General features: G+C 41.4%; 1 protein-coding gene across 2 annotated transcripts in view; it reads left to right on the top strand.

The window, feature by feature from the left end:
• Window positions 1-896: 896 nt before the first annotated feature.
• The window catches only part of AP1AR (adaptor related protein complex 1 associated regulatory protein), a 32,491-nt gene continuing 12,072 nt past the window's right edge, over window positions 897-21,315 (top strand). Inside the window, exons 1-6 of one of the 2 annotated variants that reach the window (XM_024216949.2) lie at window positions 897-1,284; window positions 9,819-9,867; window positions 11,914-11,940; window positions 14,737-14,762; window positions 17,830-17,926; window positions 18,743-18,841. In XM_024216949.2, the coding sequence (XP_024072717.1) occupies window positions 1,208-1,284; window positions 9,819-9,867; window positions 11,914-11,940; window positions 14,737-14,762; window positions 17,830-17,926; window positions 18,743-18,841 (375 nt within the window). In that variant the 5' untranslated portion in view covers window positions 897-1,207. Of the gene's footprint in view, window positions 1,285-1,435; window positions 1,523-9,818; window positions 9,868-11,913; window positions 11,941-14,736; window positions 14,763-17,829; window positions 17,927-18,742; window positions 18,842-21,315 lie in introns of those variants that run through there. The other variant, XM_024216950.2, reaches the window with a different exon arrangement.

The following is a 21,315-nucleotide window of genomic DNA, read 5'->3' on the forward strand; positions in this document are numbered from 1 at the left end:
CTTGGTAAATGTAAGTATTGGAATAACCACCAGCTTCTGGGGTTTGTCTGCCCCGTTTTGTTTGCAGTTCACCCTAATTGAGTAACCTCAGCTGGCTCCCACGGGCAGCACTGTCACAACCTCTTATGTAAGAAACATTCCATATTTGAATGCTGCTGTCCTATGACCTTTATCCAACTTGGAGTTGCAGCAATGGAACAACGTAAAAGTTGATTCACTATGTGTGATTTTGTACTATGAATAAAGCATCCAGCGTATGGTCTCTTAAAGATGCGTTTTTCATAGTGGATCTTTATTTCCTTGAAACCTAGGAAGGTCACCTTGCATCTCTCACAATGTGGTGTTTGAGACTCTCCTCTTTTTTTTTCATTTCAAAAGGGTTCTTGTCCTTAGCCTCAGAGAGAAAAAGCTTGAAACTATGAACTCAGCAAACCTGAAGAAAGGCCATTTTTTTTTAAAGTCTCATGGTGTCTTTAGACCTTTCTCCTGCCTTTTGGGGACCTGACTCATGAGTTGTTGAAGGTTTGGGGTAGGGCTGCCAGTTTTGGTTGGATATATCCTAGAGGTTTCATTACATGACCCAATCTCTAATTAAAGATTCATCTTTAATTCCTGGAGATTCCTGGAGAGCTACCAACCCGAGCTTGGGGTGACAGTGCTGCCTCAGGAAGGGAGATGGGGAAAGAGCCTGAGAGGGTCTAAGGGACTGGGGCGGGGGGATTAGGAGGGGAGCAGGGTGGGAGAGTCCCTGGGCATGGCTCCAGGCAGGAGAAGAGTTAAAGGGGCTGGGCAGGCGCTAGGGGACACCCTTGCCTAGGATGAGGCGAGGGGAGGAGCAGGTGGGGGCGTAGGGAACAGGGTTTCCCTACTACGCATGCTCGCACCTGCCACCTCCTCCCGCCGTGGGTCGCATGCGGCACTCAGCGGCCGGGTGCACCAGGCAGCTGCTAGGGGCTGCGCGCCGGGGGAGCGGTAGCTGCGGGGCCATGAGGCTGGCGGAGGGGAGCTTCGGACGGGCGCTGCTTCCCCCTCCGCAGCGAGCGTAGCCGCCTGTTTGGGCAGAGCCGGGTCCCCGGCCATTGATGCCGCTGCCGTTGGGCGGCGGTGGCGCGAGCCGCAGAGGGGCCGTTTGATTCCGGGCTGGTAACGGCCGGTGCCGGCCGCTGCCCGTGGTCGGGCCGAGGCCTGGGGCTGCCCCCAGTATGCGATGGGGAACTGCTGGGCGCAGTGGTGCTGCGGCCTTTTCTTGCGGAGAGAAGCGGGGCGGATCCAGCGAGGCGGAGGGTAAGGCGGAAGGAGCAGCCCCCTGGGGCGGGGAGGCGCCGGGCCGGGCTGGCTCCGCCCTGCGCCGGGTGGGGTGGGGGCGGATTCGGCCGGGTACCGCGCGGTCGTTACCCCGCACTCCCACCCCCGGATCCCAGCGGGGCGGAAGGGCCTGGCAGCGGCACGGCGGCTTCCCAGCCAAGGGGAGGCCGCTGGGCGGGCTGGTCTGTTCTCTCCCTGAGATGGGGCCGACCCCGGGGTGAGCCGGGGGCGGGGGTAAATGTGCCGCTGGCAGGGCAGGAAGCGGGGCCTGGCACGGGTGGGGCGGGGGGAGTTGGTCGGGGCTGGCTCGGGATCGGGCCCGGCGGGGTGTACCTGGGAAGGGTAGATGGAGGCGGCCGGTGGGGAAGGGGGTTTGCCGAGATGCCAGGTGGCGCTGTGGCCTGGAGGAAGCTCTGGGAGGTGACCTCCCCCCCCCCCCCCCCCCCCCTATGCCTCTGGCCTCCAGCCTGGACAGAATCCAGTGAGTGAAACCATTTCTTATGGCCAGCACCTAGCTGATCTGTTAAGCCCCTGTCATACCTAGGGGTAGGGGTGCTCAAACTCACCTAACTTGTGTGAGCCTCGGTTCTCGCTTGTTGGAGCTGGCTAGTTCCCCCTTCCTCTAAAGAGGTAATGGGAGAACTTGCCACTCAGGGTTTCAACTTGAGGTCTTAGCAAAACCTTGTGGAAGACTCAAGGGGCTTGTCTACATTTGAAATGCTGCAGCTGTGCCGCTGTAGCGCTTCATTGTAGATGTTACCTACACCAATGGGGGGCTTCTCCCATCGGTGTAGGTAATAGAAGAATTCTTCCATCAACCTAGCGCAGTCTATGCAGGGACTTAGATCAGCTTAACTATGCCACTCAGGGGTGTGTATTCTTCATGCCCTTGAGCGTAGGTTGGTTGATCTTATTTTCTAATGTAAATTAGCCCTAGGACTCTAATGCTACTTAAGAAATTATATTGAAAACTTGCTGCTGGGAGTTGGTGCCTTCTGGTACTTTCACAAGGTAAATCCTTTGTTCTCCAATAGTAATTATGACCCCAGGAATAAAAGTAATCTCTGGTAAAGGTAATTTAGCAGTGTCCAGAGAGGGTGTAAACTTAGAATTCTGACGTATAGTTTGATTCTGACCAGCAGGAAGGAACTGGTTGTGAATCTGAAGGTGGAAGGTAGTTTGGGTAAAAGTGATCATGAATTGATAGATTTCATGATTCAAAGGAAATTAAGGAGAGAGCAGCAAAATAAGGTCAGTGGACTTCAAAAAGGCAGACTTTAACAAACTCAAAGACCTGCTAGGTAAGATCCCATGGGAAGAAAATCCCAGGTGATAAAGGAGTTTAGGAGGGCTGAGAGTTTCCCCAGGAAACAGTATTAAAGGCACAACAACTGCAAACTATCCCAGTGTGAATGAAAGATCCATATTGGCTTTTTACTATTTTTCATATCAGGAGCTCTTTAATGGACTGAAAATCAAAAAGGAATCTTATAAGAAATAGAACTATGGATGAATTGCGAAGGAGACGTATAAAAGAATAGCACAAGCATCTAGGAACAACAACAAAAAAAGGCCAAGACACAATAAGGCCTTGTCTACACTGGCAAGTTTCTGTGCAGTAAAGCAGCTTTCTGCGGTGTAACTCCTGAGGTGTACACATTGCCAAGCCACTTAGTGCTCAGAAACTCCTCAGTTGCAGCGTTGCAAAAAAACCACCCCAACAAGAATTATAAGCCTTAAAACGCAGAGGCTCCAGCTAGGGTGACCAGATGTCCCGTTTTTATAGGGACAGTCCCGATTTTTGGATCTCTTTCTTATATAGGCTCCTATTACCTCCCACCCCCATCCCGATTTTTCACACTTGCTGTCTGGTCACCCTAGCTCCAGCGCTGTATTGGCAGTGTAAACACATTACAGTGCAGAAAGCAATCAGTTGGCCTCCGGAAGTGTCCCATAATCCCTAAAGTGCCTGCTCTGCTCATTGTTTGAACTTGGCTGCACCAAGCTCCCTTTCTGACAGCCATTGCATGCTGTGCTGATCTGCTCTGGGACACAAAGCAAACTATTAATGTTGAACACAGAGGGGTGTGTGAGAGAGAGAGATTGCTGTGCAGAGAGCTGGAAAGGGAGGCAGGGGGCTGATGTTGGGGTTTCCCCCTGCTTCAGGACTGGTTGCTTCCTGCCGCTGTCTGAACTTACAAGATGGCATGCTGACACACTCTCTGTCCCCCAAAACAAACCCTCTTCTCCCCCCCCCACATACACACACTTCACTTCCCTCCCTCCCCCGTCAGTTGAAAAGCAACTAGCAATGTAGCAGGAGGCCCATGGAACAATGGGATTGGGAAACATGCATCATGTGATGCTGTGCCTGCTCCATGAGGCATTGAAAACCCTTCCCAAAGCACCCTGAGGCCAGTTGCACAGTGGGATAGCTACCATAATGCACTGCTCTCTTTGCGGTTGCAAGAGATGCTAATGTGGATGCACTCCACCATCACAAGGAGCCCAGTGTGGACACTCAACAGCAGTTTAATTCCAGCGCTTTAATAAAAGTGGTATAATTTGTTGCGCAGAAACTTGCCAGTACTGAACCCAGGACTAACCCCTACGGAGCCCCACTAGATACATCCTCCCACTCCTGGGTTCAGTACTGTTCAGTATTTTCATCAATGACTTGAATAATGGAGGCGAGAGCATGCTTATAAAATTTGCAGATGACACCAAGTTTGGAGGTGTTGCAAGCACTTCAGAGGACAGGATTAGGATTCAAAATGACCATGACAAATTGGAGACTTGATCTGAATTAAACCAGGTGAAATTTAGTAAAGACAAGTGCAAAGTGCTATACTTAGGAAGGACAAATAAAATGCATAACTACGAAATGAATAACTGGCTAGATGGTAGTACTGCCAAAAAGGATCTAGAGGGATTGTAGTGGATCACAAATTGAATGAGTCAGCAGTGTGATGCAGTTGTGGAAAAGGCTAATATCATTTTGGGGCATGTTAACAAGTGTTGTATGTTACCCATGAAAGTAATTGTCCCACTGTACTTTGCAGTGGTGAGGCCTCAACTGGAGTACTGTGTCCAGTTCTGGGTGCCACACTTTAAGAAAGATATGAATAAATCGGAGAGAGTTCAAAGAAGAGCAACAAAAATGCTAAAGGTTTAGAAAACCTGACCTATGAGGAAAGGTTAAAAAAAAACTAGACATGTTTAGTCTTGAGAAAAGAAGACTGAAAGGGGGGATCTGATAAGTCTTCAAATATGTTAAGGGCTGTGATAAAGAGCACAGTAATCATTGTTTTCCATGGCCACTGGAAATAATAGGTTTAATCTGCAGTCAGGGAGATTTAGATTAGATATTAAGAAAAATGTTCTAACTATAAGAATAGTTAAGGCTTGGAATAGGCTTCCAAGGGAGGTTGTGGAATCCCCATCCTTGGATTTTTTTTTTAAGAACGGGTTGGACATGCACACCTGTGCATGCGTGTGCACACTCCCCCAAATTCAGTAGCTTTAAACTGACTTGGAGTTTAGCTTGATCAAAAGTTAAAACATTTCATGCTTTTATCAACATTCTGAACAACTGTGGCTTTTGATTGATCAAACCCCCCCAAAAAAATTCTACTATGCTTGTATTTAGAAAAAACTTCATAAGTTAATAAACTGACCAAATTTGTGTTCTTTTTGGGGTCTTGATATCTGCAATGTAAGCCAAATATGAATCAATTAGCATCTGTAAAAATCTAAGCGTAGTCTTTGGGGAAGGTCTTTAATATTTTTTTATAAATATTTGCCTTTAGTATATGCTGAACAAATATTTTGCCCAAAGATTAAAAATAATCACCTCTCTGCTGATAGCCAACATGAAAGCTTTCAGTCTAGAAAGATTTATTTTTTCCAATAAGTTATGAGCAACTGAGAAAGGGAAAGTTAGACGTTAGAAAGTTGTGAATCTTGTAGATGTTTCATAGAACTGGGGGAGGGAGGAGGGGAGAGAGAATATTATGGTATTAGTTGAGAGAGTTTAGGAATTCTGAAGACCTCTGTAGTAAATGCTGTGTAAAGTGAATTTTACTGATAAAATTGGCAGAAATCCCAGGTTCCAAACCATACTGTTAATGTACACAGATCCATACTTATGGGATCTGATGCTGCTCCCATTGAAGGTAATGGTAATCACTTATGGGAGAAGGTTCAGCCTCTCTGAGGAAATTAGTGCTTCACCTTCGTTGTTGTATGCAGTGGAAGTCTCAAACTATAAAATTGGAGAGATCTCTTGTAAATGCTCAGGCTAAGAATTCTTTACTGTTTATTTTGCACTTTAGTGCATTTATATATGAGGCTTGCAAAGCACTTCACAAACACTAATCTAAATTGAATTTATCTTTGTATGAAATTGCAGAGATTATTTTAAAATTGCTTTTTAGCAAAGTGTTTGCTATATGAATTACTGTAGTAATTGAGTTCTCAGTGGGAACAACAAGAAAGGTTGCCTAAGCTGCCTGCCTACTACAGAATTTGGTCCGTTTTAAAATTATAATTTTTAATTGTGCCCTGAAACAAATTTCTGTTAATATTGCTCTTCAAATAAAACTTAATGTCTCTGGCCTCCAGCCCTATTAAAAAGTAGGTCAGGTCTAGTTTGTCCCTGTCCTCAATCATAAGCTTTTTCTCTTTGCTCCTAGAGAGATCACATCATTCATAAAAGGCAGCTGTGGGGAATAAATATAATTGGAGCTCCTGGCATTTTTTTGGTATCATTTCCCTAATAAGATTAAAGCATAAACATTTTTATCACATGAGTAAAAAACAAAATCAATTTAATTTTTTTAATAACTTTCCATATGTCCATGTTCTTGCATATCTAATTTTATTAACAAGATTTTAATATAACACCCCCCCCCCAATAACTACTTAAACAGCGTTGTATTTAGCTTATTTACTCCTTCCATGGAGGTGTAAATGTGAACCCTGATGTCTCTTTTTCCCATACAATATTTTGTCATTCTTCTCTAGTTATATCAACTTTAAAGGTTTAATTGGCTAACCTGCAATGTCCAAAATGTCATGATTTTGTATGAGTTGCAAGAGATGGAGAAGTGAAGCAATACTGTAGCCTTTTCTCTTAAAAGTTCCTTCAAGAAAATAATCAAATGTATCAGTATTTAAATATAGAATATCAGAACATAATATACATATGCACACTAATGAGACAAATGGTAAGGGGTGATGAAAGCAATATTTTCCCCACTCCTTCCTTGTTCACTCTGGGCCCTACCCTGAGAGGTGCCCAGTGCCCTCATGTCGTCCATAACCTTAGTGGGATTTCAGGGCACTGAGTTCCTCAAAGGCCCACACTTATCATTTCTGTACATAAGAGGGAACAACAGAGCCAAGTGACACAAGATGCCTCTTCTGTTGCTTTTTATCCATCCCTTTAGACAATTATTCAGTTTAAAACAGAAGGTATGCATTCTGGAGACCATTTTTAAACATGATGCTATTGTGAGCTGAAAACGAAAGCAACATGGGGAAGCAATTTAAACGACTTGGGGTTTTTTTTGTTTTGTTTCTGTTTTTTTGGTAAAAACAATCATTAATTTAAATCTGAGGCTTTTTAAAACTCATTTGGAAATTTGTGCTATTGCAACTTTAGATTAAAACTTAACAAACTAAATAATAATGAACGGAATCATAAATGCAGTTTTTAAAATGCCACTACGGGTAGGGTATATTTATCGAATTTTGCAACGTTGGTATTGGCAGAAATCAAAATTGAAAATTAAGGCCCTGATTCTGGAAATACTTCAGGTACATAACTATGCTTATGAATAGTCCCACTGACATCAGTCGGCCTGCTTGTGCTTAATGTTAAACTTGTGCCTGAGTGTTTTTAGCATCAGGGCAAAAATTGTATTTTTATTTAAAAAAAAAAAAAAAAAAAAAACTTTTAGTGGCATAAAATCTTTTACTTCAAAACAAAATTGCTTTCATGTTATAATGTTAAACTTAATGTGAACTTTTTAAAAAACACAGTCTGAAATTTTCAAAAACAGAAGGCTAAAGTTAGGCATATAAGGATTTTCATTGTCACTGAAGTAACTTAGGGCCCATTGATTTCTAACTGCAAACCCAATGAAGGCATGTAACCTAAATAATTTGTTTTTCTTCAATATTCTGCCTTCAGTGTAGTCAACATGACAGTTATGTTGCTGATACTTGCCTGAGGAATCTGCCTTTCAAGAGTGGAGTTATATGGTTATGTGGAGTTCTGGGCTTCGGCATATTGTCTGTTCTTTCCAACCCAGTTACATCAGTCAAGGAACTGGGCTTTATTTGGGCCCTCCTATACTTGTTACAGTCCATTGGGCTTGCTGTAACATAGCTGTTTTCTCAGAACCCTCGGAGACTATTCCACAGCCTAGTACATCTCACCAGTCTGGAAGTTTTCCTAGTGTCAGCCTAAATTTTTCTTTTCTTAATTTCACCCTTTCTTTTTTAAATGTGTGGTATGTGTGCACATGTGCTCTTTCTCTGTGGTGCAAAACATTTTGGGAGCTGAAGGTCTAGAAAAGCTCCTCTAACAATGAGTAAGAGCAGTCACGGTTGGGTTACCCTGGAAGTTATTTCTGGACAGAACAGTAGTTTTTATTTACGCCTGTGCTAGAGTATATAATGTATAAATACAACCATACCTAAAGCAGCAGTGGTCTGCTATTTGAGAGCCAATATTCTGACTTAAGGGGTGATAGCCTGGAAAAAAAAGTCTTGGTTGAAAGTCTTGGATAAACTCCTTATTATACTCGCCTGACTCCTTAAGACAGGCCTGCACAACTCGTAAAGCGGCGAGGCCATATTACTCCAAAGAAAACAGCTGAGGGCCGAAACCCCCTCGCCCCGCTGAACCCCCCCCCCCCAAGCACCGCCCAGCCCCCCTGAAACACAACACCACCACCCCAGCGCTGCCTGCCCCATGGAACCCCCCCCCAGCGCCACCCAGCCCCCCCCAAAACAACCCCCCCAGCAACCCCTCCCCCAGCGCCACCTGCCCCGTGGAAACAAACCCTCCTTCCCCAGCGCTGCCCCACCGAAACAGAGGTATTGTACCTTGGTAATATGTTATAGCAGGCCCCTAAGGTAGTATAATTAAGTTAAAAGAAAAATGTCTTTGTGCTAGAAGTAGAATAAGATCTTCCCCCCACTTTGTAATTAATTGCCCTGTTGAATGAACGAGGTGTGAATGAGGAAGGCATGGAAGGCAGGCACCTTCAGACAGCTGCAACCTTTGGAGGGATGGGATGGGAGCTAGACCAGATCAGTAGAACAGGTCAGCCACCGACTCGCCGCTCACCTCCTCAGCCCCCCTCCCACGGCTCGCCTACTCACCCCTCACCACTGCCCGCCCGCTTGCCTTCTCAGTCCCCCCCCGCCCCGCTCGCCTACTCAGCCCCCCTCCCTTGCCGCTGGCTCACCTGCCCGCCCGCCCACCTCCTCAGCCCCCCACACCCCGACTTGCCTACTCACTGCCTGCCCGCTCTCCTCCTCAGCCCCCCCCTCACCCGTCACTTGCCTACTCACCCCACGCGGGCCGCATAGTGAGCCCACGCGGGCCGCATAGTGAGCCCACGCGGGCCGCATGCGGCCCCCGGGCCGCATGTTGTGCAGGCCTGCCTTAAGATATACTTAAGTCAGTCAGTGACTCAAAGAAAGGCTTGGATCTCTGTAGTTGCTATGCTCAACCACCCTCTGCCAAAAATGTCATTTGGTTCCCAAATTGTGATCCATGGAGTACTGGCAAGTCAAATGGTGCTGGTTTACTACCTTGTTTCTTGATGCTTTTTTTTGATAAATCAGTAATCTTTCTGAAGAAACAAGGGATATAAAAGGTTAGCCCCCTAGCTACATCAGTAAACAGTCAAAGAATGACACTCTACAAGCTGGCATTTGTTACATAGAACACTGCTAGCAGGCATAATGAGTCATACCGTGAGCAATCAGTTTTTCAGAGGCTGGCCAGAATTGTGTCTTGAGGGAAATAGGTAAAATGTACTAAAACTGGTTAACACAGTTTTAAAATAAAAATGCTCAATGGCAGCAAATGCAAAGCAATCAGCATCCTGATACATTACTCCTTCACTGGGAAAGGAGTTTATTCTTTTTGCACCTTCCTTCCAATATGAAAAAAACATTTTTACATCCTCAGACACAAGTATTTTTCACACTCCAGGTTTGTTTCCCCTGTAATATAGTGCATCAGTTAATATAACTCTATTAATAGTTGACAATAATAAATTAGCTTATGCCTAAAACATTAAAATGAATTCACAATGGCTTTTGAAGTATTTTGCTCTCGAGCTGCTTCTAATTTTGTGATTAAAATGGTAGTGATGTAACTATCAGACCTGACTTCATTCTGTCATAAATATTTTTTTTAGAATATTTTGAGAAGATATTTGAACTGTAGAACTACTAACCTGCAATGAAATTATGGGTTTATTTTCTAGATCAAAGTATTTTAGAACATGTTCAACTGGAGAACACTTCACTATAGAGGTAAGTACTTTTTTTCCCTAAGCATTGAAACCTTTTTTTAAAAGTTGCACCCCAACCAGACTTTCTGGCACTTGTCATTATTTGCATAAAATGGAGCCTCTTAACACTATATCAAACTAATGTACTAAGTGAATCATGAAATAGTAATTGTCTTGCCACTTCTCTTGATCAAATAAAAAGACTTAGGCATGTCAATATTCTAAACTGTAATGCATATAGGAATCAAAGTATTAGTTTTCTGTGCTCTGTCCAGCAGCAGATGAGACAATAGCAAAAATTCTCAAGTCCTGTCTATACTACAGCTTTCACTACTGCTATACTGGGAGTGAAATGTATCACATTTTTGCCATTGTAAATGCATCCTAATTTAGTCTGCTGGATCACAGAATCTGATCTGATCTCCCAAGATCCACCAACTGTGGAGGCTACTCTGTGTTGACAGGAAAATCCTGACTTTCAAGCAAGGAAGCATCTCTATCGTTGCACTATTAAAGACTATCCATTTAGCTAAGGGCAGAGTCTGTCACTTGCCTGACCTGTCAGGTTCATGGGAATAACAGGGTTGATTGTGTTCATAGAACATGTCAATATAGCACACATGCCCTTGTTCCAAGAACTTGAGGACAGCTGTTTCCTCAAGGTGGAACTTGGCATTGTTGGGGAGAAATTTGTAGTAGCTACAATTGCTACCTTACTTGGCTGTCAGCAAGGGAAACAGAAGGTTATGTGGACATAAAAATCTCCCCTTCTGCAGCATAAATCTGTCAGTGTGAGAGTGTTCCCTGCAGCAGCAGACTGATGTGGAAAGACGGTTCTGTCCTTTTCTTAACCTCCTAGATGGCTTAGACCAGTTTCTCCTTTCCCATTTATAGTAGTTATTCTGTACCTTATAGGAACTCCTGTGGGCTGTGCTGCCCACCGATGCTAGTAGATTGACTCCACTATAGATGTAGGATGCAGCGCTGGATGGCTTCTGTTGGTTTTATTTTGATCTTTGTGATAGGTCAACCTACTGCAGTGGCTTGTGCAACTAGTAAGGCTGCATATATTTTGGATTCAGCCTTCTGTGCTTAGATCCCTTTATAAAGCACCCTAATGTTTTCATTGGCTCTTACTCCCTGATATGCAAAGTTGTCATCTTACTTAGAATCCTGGTTTCTGTTTCAAGTAACTAATTATTCCACCTGAATTTGTTACTGTATATCCCCAAAGTGGAAAGGGATGAATTGAGGTCTCTCTGTGAAAGAGATATATCTGTGCTGCAGCTTTCCAGGACGCAGATTCGGGGAGGGGAGACTGGGACCATATTGAGAGGTTAGGATCCATCGCTGGAAGAGAGGGTTTTCCATCTTTTGCTGAGGAAAGCTTGTATTTATTTCTTCAGAGATGTCAACGGTGCCTAGAGCTTTTGTATAGGCAATTTATTTGTTTTTATAAGTTAATTATTTTTGCCCTATGAATATTTTTCAGAAAACATGTCATGAATTTCATTTATTTTAATATTTTAGTGTTAGAGGTAGCTTGCAGTACAGCTTTTGGCTATGGTGCACTTTTATACTAATATACAGTACTTCTGTGTCTCTAGTGCCTATAACTGATAGTTTTGCGGCTCTTATTCATATCAGAATACATGAGCTTGAGAGAATTCATCAGTCCTTAATTAATAAAACCATAAATTACCCTCCTAGCGGAGTTGCTTGGGGCACTGTATAATACCAAATGCAATGAAATGCAACAAAACTCTTAATTCTAACTCTTACCCTCTTAATTATTACATTCTGTGTAGAAGAAAACAACTTACAAGCTATGTTTGTAGGGAAGCTGGTCACACTCCAAAAGCAATAGCTCTTCACAAAGTAGAAGATTTGATAATTGAATATTCTTGTCTTCAGCTTTAATTGGAGCAGCGTTTCCACAAAATATGCATAATAGGTAAACATGTTGTAATTATGCTGATTTTTATTTGTGTTCATTGACGTGTGGTGTTTGTATCGCAATGACTGCTTGTCAGTAATCTTGTATACTCTGTGTTGTTTTTCTTTGCAGTTTGAGAATCTAGTGGAAAGTGATGAGGTAAGTACTTGGGTTTCACAGTACAGCACTCAGTAATTCAACACACTTTCATACTTGTAAAAAATTTATTTGTAGTCCCAAGATCCACATCTTGCTAACCCTTCTGGCTGCAGCTAACTTCTGCATTGGTCTCTTCATAGAGGAGTTGCTGGTATTTCTTTGACACTATCGGGACTTGATTTTCTTCCTCTAGGATAGTAGTAAATAATATTTATCTGGTTATGGGGGATGGAGAGAAGTGGGACTGCAAAGGGAAGTGCAGGATTATTATAATGGGACTTATGAAAAAAATTATACCTGATAAAGATTCAGTCTGTAGGGGTATCCTACATAAGAGTAGGAATACTTGGCTAACTGTAATCTTTTGGTAAAACACAAACATTCCTCATATCAGTTGAGTAGTGGCAGTACAGCATGCTTTTATACAGAGAATCTGAGTTTGGCACCTGAACTATTATAAGCTCTAACTTGAACTGGTAGAAGCACTGGAGTCAGTGTCTTTAGCTCCATGTAGGAATGTGTGCATTGGAGTTACTCTTTGGTAATGCCTCACTTCATTTCTGAAGCCTAACACAAGGAAGTAGTTCACTAATGCTACAGGGAGTTGCTTTCAGTCCATCCTTCATTGCAACTTAAGGTTTTTGAAAGTAGTAAAGAGGGGATTTTTGTGTCAACAAGCCTCTTTTCCCAACTCCCTGGCAACTCCCTCCCCCTCCCACCCCCCAAAAAAAAAACTCCATTCAGGAGGTACAGTTATAGAACTTCTCAGGGACCTGGAGGCAGTTGGACTCTGTCCATGTGACCCATAATGCATTCGAAGACATGCTGTCATCTGGCACAAGAGTGAAATTACTGCATATAGGGTATACATATTAGACTTGCTCTGCCAGTTTTTGCTATCTAAGAATGAACTTGTTTAAATGTTGGTACTGCAAAATTTAAACAGTGACCATTACTTATCTCTTTTGCACCTTCAATAAACAGGATTGGCATCCTTTGTGGTTCCAATGTCTGTACGTAGCAGTAATCTACGAGGTGTGGGTTTATAATGGATACCAGCACAGTTCAAGTATGCTGAGGCACTAGGTCAAAAGTGGCATTTTCAACCATCTGTGAAGTACAAATAGTTCTGTGACTGCTGCTTAGAAGTGTCCTTGCACAACGGCTTTAAAAAACTTTCTTAAAAATAAATGGTGGCACGTGTCAGTCACTGGTTTCTCACTTTCATAGCTTATATCACTTTGAATAAGCCTGTTATAAGACAAGACTCCTATGTTTCATCAAGGAGTATCAGATGTGAAACAGCATGAAGGTATTTAAGAAGCCAACTCAAAGAGTTCCTCCTACACAAGCATTCAGGTCTTGAGCAGTCCAGGCAAACAATGCACGTTACAACAAAGCTTAAACTTGTTCTTCATAATAATTTTAAAAACAATACTAGCTGCCTATTTAATTTTAAAAACAGCAAAAAATATCCATCTCCCTTTCCATTTCTTATAAGGAGTCTTGAAGTTTAAATCTCCTCAGTTGGTAGATATGCTTGCTTTGCTCTGCTTAGCTCTTGGAAGTCCAGGGGCTCCGGACTGCAGGCCCCGTGCTGCCCGGGGTACCTAGGGACAGCTCTGTCCGCCATTAGGGATTTTTTCCCCCGAGAACTCCCTGTAACATTTTGCGAACCCCAGTTTGGGAACCACTGGTGTAGACTGACCTGAAACAAAGACCCAAGTTGCATAGGTCGCCTCCTCCCAGGTTAACGTAGAATGAGGTAAACATATCACTGATCTGGTTGGTACAGAGTAGAAGATTCACCCAGTGGTACTGTATCCGAGCCAGACGGGAATATGAAAACATGAAAGTTGCCTGTCTGGGCAACACGCTGGAGGAATGCCAATTCAAGTTTTATGCAGTTCTCTCACTCTGCTTGTGCATAAATTGGCTCAAGTGACAAGCCATTCAAAAGGATCAAAATAGGCCTCACAACTTCACTTCCAAACAAGCACATGCTGATAATGATGGACAATATGTTGGCAAGTCATGTCAAGAAACATGGAGGTCCCTAGGTCCAAAATGCTTCAGAGGGAAACTAACGTATTTCTCACATGGTCTGAAAAACACCCTTTTTACACAAGAGTGCTTCACATCTGGGAGAAGGGTGATGTAAGGGGAGACTAGCTAAGTGGACAGACTAGGAAGAGTGGAATCTTCACCATTAGGTCTTCAGGAATCTGAAGTTTTTTTCAGGCAGCATCCATGGAGCTCTCTTCACCCATGGACAGTACCAAAGTTGCCCAGGTTCTACTCCTGGATAAAGAGCAAAAGGTGGTGATAAGTTGCGCTATTTAACAAATGGCCCATCAGCCTGCTCTATATGTCCCATGTAGTTTCTGCATTTTGCTGGCTATCATGTGCAAGGGAGAAGAGAATTGGGGGGAGAAACCTGATCCCACAAGCTCTTTAATGGCCAAAACAAGCTGGAGACCATAAGAGAAGATCTGCATTGTGGTCTACCTATTCAAGAAAGACCCTCCTTTCTCAGGGTGCCAGCATTCTATCACAATGCAGACAGGCTGAGACTAGCTGCCTGTTACTTAGAAAGGTGAAGATGGAAAAAGAGGATGCTTGTAGCTCATTCTGTTGGATCTCTAATTACATATGGGTGTTGCTTCTGATCTTAAAACTTTTGTCTGTGAAAGTTTGGTTGTTGTTTTTTTAATAAATGTAGATTGGTTAGTTTGTATATTTAGATGTAGATAATGGCTTATCTTAATTACATTGATTTTATTTATAATTTAACAGGGAGAAAGCCCAGGAAGCAGTCATAGGTAAGACATTGTGTTTCAAGAGCTTTTTTTTTTATAAACTTATGTCCTCTTCCATCATGTCAGTCAAGTTACATATGACCAGCAAAATTCATGCTGACTTTTCACTTAACTGACGCCTGAAAATTCTAATGCCAGACAGTTACCCAACATCAGTGGATAACTGTGAACTTACAAGATATTAATATTAGTGGTGGTAATTTATTTTAATATAGTTTAAAATACTTTTTAATGGAGTTTAGTCAACAGTAAATCCATAATTTTTTGTAACCCACCTGATTTTTATATTTAATTCTGAAATGATGAACCCACACCTTAAATCTACTAGTTTTGCAAAGCTTACATTTATGTGGCATTCACAACCACTTGGATCTGACTAACACAGCAAATAGCACCACAACCACAGGGGGATGTTTTTCTCCACTGCCTTTGGGGCACATGCATAGACTGTGCGGTGAGGATGATAGGAAGCAAGACGCAGTGATCTTGACGGGGCGAGGATGGAGGGTCCCAGAGCTCAGGCTCCAGCCCCAGCCCAAACATATACACAGCAATTTTTTTTAGACCCACAAGCCCAAATCAACTGACCTGGGTCAGCCACGGTTGTGCCATGGGTCTTCTATCCCTGAGTAGTGTACCTTTAGAGTGCTCTGTGCAGTTATGGCAGCCTGTGGCTTGGGTATTGAATCTAGCACCCCAGACTTCTCAGTCAGTCATTGGAGTTTGCCTGCTATCAGACCCTCACTGCACAGCCTGCAGGGGAGGAAAAGCCAGAGAGGCAGTGGCAGAAGAGGACAGAGGGGGAATGCAATGGAGGAAGATCATCCCCGGAAGGTCCGGGCCCAGGTCTGGCCAAGGTAATTAAGGACCATAGGTAGCTTTCCCAGGACTGATCCTCCCCTTCTTCGTGCTTGAGAGTGGGGGTCAGGAATACAATAAGCAGGGCTGTAGAGAGGTCCCGGTTTCATGGAGGTGGGGAGGCAGGGATAGAGGTCTTGGACTGGTTCTGGAAGTGGGGAGAGGGAAAAGTCCCAGTTTCTGGGTGGGGTGGGGGGTCCCTATTGCTTTAACATTCACAGAAGTGTATCTAAAATTCATCACAAGCATTCAAAGTGCTAGGCTAGACGAGTCCCCCTCCCCCAACTGTATTTAGCTTTACACCTTTGGCACTAGAGGCTGATCCAAGCAACATTCTTAATTTTTTTTCATAAACACCCCAAAAAATCTCAAAGCAGGTTGGCATCTGAGTCAATAGAAGGACTTCAAATAAATCAGTATAAAGCAACAATTTTTTTCAGTAGTCTAGAACAGAAAAATCTTAAATATCTTGAAGTATCCTTCTAAATTTTAAAAGTTTCAACTTCTTTAAAAGGCTTTGGCACTTGGCTTTTTGTTTTCCTCACAGGTATTCAACTTTGTTCACAATGTAGATATTTTCTAAAAGTATATTTCAGTGATTCTGCATAAAAATATTTTTAAACTTAATTGCATGTTAGTAAATTAATTGAAGGTAGATCTGTATAATATACAGCAAGATTGCTGATGTTTGAGTTTATTAAACATTTACTTTATTTAAACTACTGGTGCAAAGTTAAAAACAAGTAGCCTTTATTTAGGCATACAAAGATAAAACAATGCAGAAGCTTTGTCTGCATTTCCTTTACCTGACTTCCTTAAATATCTTGCTTTTTTAAACCTGTAGCTTTGGTTTTTGTACTGTAGGTCAGTTTAAAAAAAAAAAAAAATCCCCCTCTAACATCCCTCAAAAAATAGTTTGACAAACATTCCGCTAGTTGTGGGGGGAAATCTGGACACGAACAAGGTTCCAGTGAATTCCCTACTGCTCTGTAATCCTACAGGCTTATACCACTCACTCAATCTTAACTTGGTCCCCTAATATTTGCAAAAGTATATACAAATGTTACAATAACAAATTACTAAAATTATAAAATCTTTCTATTCCATGAATTCATATCCAACATGCTATAACATTTAATATGTCCTGCAACGTTATCACTTGATTCTGCAACTTCAGCGGGCGCCGTGTTGGCACAACAATTTGTCTTCAAGAGTGGGGCCTTGCTCCCTGTGAAACACTGTGTGTTCCTTGCTTAGTTGCTACATAATACAAAGTGCACATATGGTTACATAATTTTAGGGCACGGTATAATCAACATGAAACAGAGCCTTCATTCCAGTTCTTTTAATAAAAACATTGTTCTGCTCCTCCTACACTTTGATCTGAGAGAATATTTTGAGCTCGGATATAACTTCAGTTACCCTGGGACGACTATCCTTTTGAAATCTTTACTACATATTAAATAATATGTAATCAAAAATATGTCCAATATTTCTATTAGAGAATAGAAAAAGGGGACACAATTAAATAGGATGGGATAGCAGTGAGTAAAAGGTCATACAGCACCGAGAAATTAGTTGGAATCTTTCAATCTTAATTTCGAGGCTTTTATCCTTCTCTTAAAAGTGGCATAATTTTTGTAAAGGGTGAATTCTTTTTTTGGGGAATGCGATTTCATTTAAATACGCTTTAATATCACATTGCCTTTAATAAATGTGTTATTGTGGGGATGTAGAGATAAAGTCATGCACGACAAGCTGGGGTGTAAATCTACTTTGCTGTGCATTAACTGTCTGTGTGGACCACACTTTAAAAGTTCCCTAGAGTGTACTTTGATCTACTTCCATTTCACTAGGGAAGATTTAATGCACAGTAACAGGGTCCACATGACAGTTAGTGCATGGCATACTAGTATTAGGTAGATTTACACCCCAATTTGCTGTGCATTAACTGTTCGTTTAGGTAAGCCCTGTAACTTTAAACCTTCTTTTAGATATGAACTGTACTTTCAGCCTGCTCCTGTGTTTGGATTAAGGGGCCAATCAAGTTAGAACTTCAGATCAGAAGGCTGGCTGAACAATTCAGAATTATAAATTAACTGGTTCCTTCTTTCCCTCATTAGTGTACTTCCATTTATTAGGCTTGTCTTATTAGTTCCAAGTCTAACTAATAATTTACTAAAGAGTGCCACTGTTTTTTCTCCCTCTTCAGACCTCTGACGGAGGAAGAAATTGCTGATCTGAGAGAGAGACATTATGATTCCATTGCTGAAAAACAGAGAGCATTTGATATGAAACTTCAGTCAGAGGTAGATAATTATGGTGGTTGTATGACTTGGATAATTTTATGATTACAAATAATGGCCTAAACAAGCAAAACAAGTTTTAATTTGTGGCAAATCATTGTTCTTGCATTTATCGGTTAACAGGATTTTTAGTTGGCCAGGTACTGTAGCTGTGCAATTAAATTTGTATGAAAGATGATCACTTAATTCATTTATTGCTTAATTAAATGGAAAATATAATAAATAAGATAGATAGTCCTCTATAGAGAGCTGTTTAAATTCAAAATATGCCAGCCTTTTTCCTTTGGAAAGGAAAAATGTGCTATGTATTTTATTCCACTTATTTAGTGGGGAGGGACAAAAAATTTTTTTTAAAACGAAAGAACCTAATTCATCATGTCTGCTTTTAACATCATATCCCATTAACAATTAATGGGATATGATATGGAAATTAGTGATCGCTTCCAGATGAACACCTCTTTAAATGTAATACAAATTCATCTCATGTTTAAAACTAGTTTTATAATGTATATGGTCCTCCGTAAAACGCCCTTATGTATTTAAAACAGCTCACTATTTTCCCAGTAGTTGTCTTTGTTTTAACAGGGTAATATATATCTGACTCAATTTCATTAGTTGTTTGAAAGAAGAAACTAGCAGACTTACAATACTTTGCATATAATGATGATCAAGAAAATGGTAAGAAAATCTGGTAGTTTGCTTTTTGTTTGTCTTTTTATGGGTAACTTTTTCTTTTAATTTAGTAAACTTATGTTTTTATTCATAGGAAGATAGATAGGTTCTGCTTTTGTTAACCCTTATTATTTTGTTCATATACAGTTAGCCTTACAAGAGGAGAAGTTAAGAATAGAAGAAGAGGCTTTATATGCTGCACAACGTGAAGCAGCCAGGGCAGCAAAGCAGAAAAAGCTCTTGGAGGTGAGGGGAAAAAGACCCCAATACATATCAGAGCTTCTGTTCTATATTTTTGTGTACACAGACTATCATAGCTTCATTTATTTTCTCAGAAGTAATTTCTGAGATGCAGCTTGGTTTGTAGTAGTGTCTATTTTCATGCATAGTCCCTGAAGTCTAGTATCAAGTATTTTTATAGCAGAGTAGCGCATGTGTTGCATAAAACATCTGTGCCTATGAACAGTAGCAGTGTTAAATGCATAGTGCCTGTTGCTATTGAGATTGGAGTCAGCTGACACTTAGCCTGGATGTCTTAAAAAAAAGAAAATGGCTTTTTGTTTTCTGTTTATCCAGTAGACAGTTGCTGGTCTGTCTTCTGTGATACTTTGACTTCTTCATGCAAGTGTGGTTATATGAATAATAAAAATCATACTGTATTTTAGCCCATAATTGTTAGTACATAAATTTTTCATCTCAATTCATTAACTAAAAGATGAGTATCAATTGTCTACTTATATGAAGTGTCTGCAAATTTAAAAGAACACTTAGAACTGTACGTCTGACTTTTTTCAACATCCATTTAAATGCTGTTTGTGACAGTGGTTACAGTATGCCCAAGAGAACAAACTTCCCAAACACAGTTTACATGTTAATTACAGACAGTTTTAAAAGCCCATGGGTAGACTCACTGAAGAAAGTTAAACTCGTGAAAAATGAATCGCTGCAGTCAACAAGACATTAGGTGGGAGCCCATTTTAGGACTAACTACCATTCAGCCTTTTCTTATTGAAAAGTTGGTGCAGTAGTTCACTAAATGAGCAGTGCTACCAGCAGGAGTCTGACATGATGATCATGGCCAGCTCACAGTTCATGGGTCACTGTAGGGCAAAGATGAGATCTAGTTTTCTTCCAGTATCAAATGTTCCCAAATAGTTTCAAGATGCCTTTCCAGCATTTTTTCCTCTTTTTTTGCTATTACTATGTTCTCTATTCTTTCTCAATGGATTTTTCTCACCTTCTGCTTTTTTTAATTCTTCTGTCTTTGGTCTCTTTAAGGTCACCATCAGTAATTTGTTTTATGCATAGGACTGTAAAAGTTCTTCGGGAGAAACCCTACCAAATGCCCTGTTCTGAAAACTGGTCTTTCTTACCCAGATCCTAGGACATCTATAATGCATCTTTTTGTTTTTAAACAGACTACCTTATTGGAAAAGGTTGAATGACATTAATCAACAGGGAGTGGAGATGGGGAGGAAATTAGTTACTCTTCAAAAAGTCTCTAAATCTTATTTTTGTTTTTTAGTTAAAAATATAGTCATGTGGCTACAATTAAAAGAAAACGGTAGAGTTCTAATCTTGTTTTAACCATCTTAAAAGCACATTTCAGGGATATGAGCTGAAGTTCCAACATGGTCCAAATAAACTAGAATTCAGTTATATAAAATTCACAATCCAACTCTTATGTCCGCCTGAAACTCCATGCTTGGGTCAGGCATCAGTCTGTTAATTCAACAAACAGGTGAATCATTGGAAATATGACAACATATGAACCTGATTTGACCACTGTTGCTTATGTTAAATACATCTTGTATAGTTCATTTGTTTCTAATAGAAATACAGGTTAAGGTACTAAATGTGAGTACAGGTGACATAATCAAGTTCTGCAAAGCAAAACAATAATTTTGAAATACTTGCGTATCCTGGGATTTACCTTCTAATTTATAGAACAAGTTTAAAGATGGATCTGCTTCATACAGTAGAAACCAAACATCCAACTTTGCTTAATACACCTCTACCTCGATATAACGCTGTCCTCGGGAGCCAAAAAATCTTACCGCGTTATAGGTGAAACCGCATTATATCGAACTTGCTTTGATCCGCCGGAGCGCGCAGCCCCGCCCCCCTGGAGCGCTGCTTTACCGCGTTATATCCGAATTTGTGTTATATCGGGGTAGAGGTGTATATGTGATCCTTTCCTTCCTCCTATCCACCTTCTCTCATTCACCAAGTATCAATAAGAAATGCACTTTCTCCATAACTTCCAAGTTCCTCACTACATTCAGAATCTAGTTGTGCTAATACATTACCTGCCACATACTCCACAGTGGGAAAATGCTTTTGTGCCAAGAAAAGGCATTGTCATATTGGAGTCTGGTATTAAATAAAAATTTTCACTAGACCCATTCAGCCCTTCAGAAAGAGCTCTACTACAGCCATGTTAAAGTGCTTGAATTAATCTTTTGTTTTACTACTCACACTTTTGTCCTTTTTCTCTCCTTTATGTGCCTGAGAAAATATATTTGCTACACACCTGGGCTCTCGCTACTAAAAATTAAACTTGCTCATTTCATTTCAGCTTTCTATATAATCAAAGTGAAGTCACACAGATTAATTTAATTAAATCAGTTATGAAACAGGTACCTGGCTGGCCTTACATTTTTATCCACAAATTTTTCTCTCTGGGATTGTGGGGATGGAGATGTTAGTCATCTTAAAAC

The sequence above is a fragment of the Terrapene carolina genome, unplaced genomic scaffold, assembly GCF_002925995.2.
Source record: "Terrapene carolina triunguis isolate 2854851 unplaced genomic scaffold, T_m_triunguis-2.0 Scaffold706, whole genome shotgun sequence".
NCBI lineage: Eukaryota > Metazoa > Chordata > Testudines > Emydidae > Terrapene > Terrapene triunguis.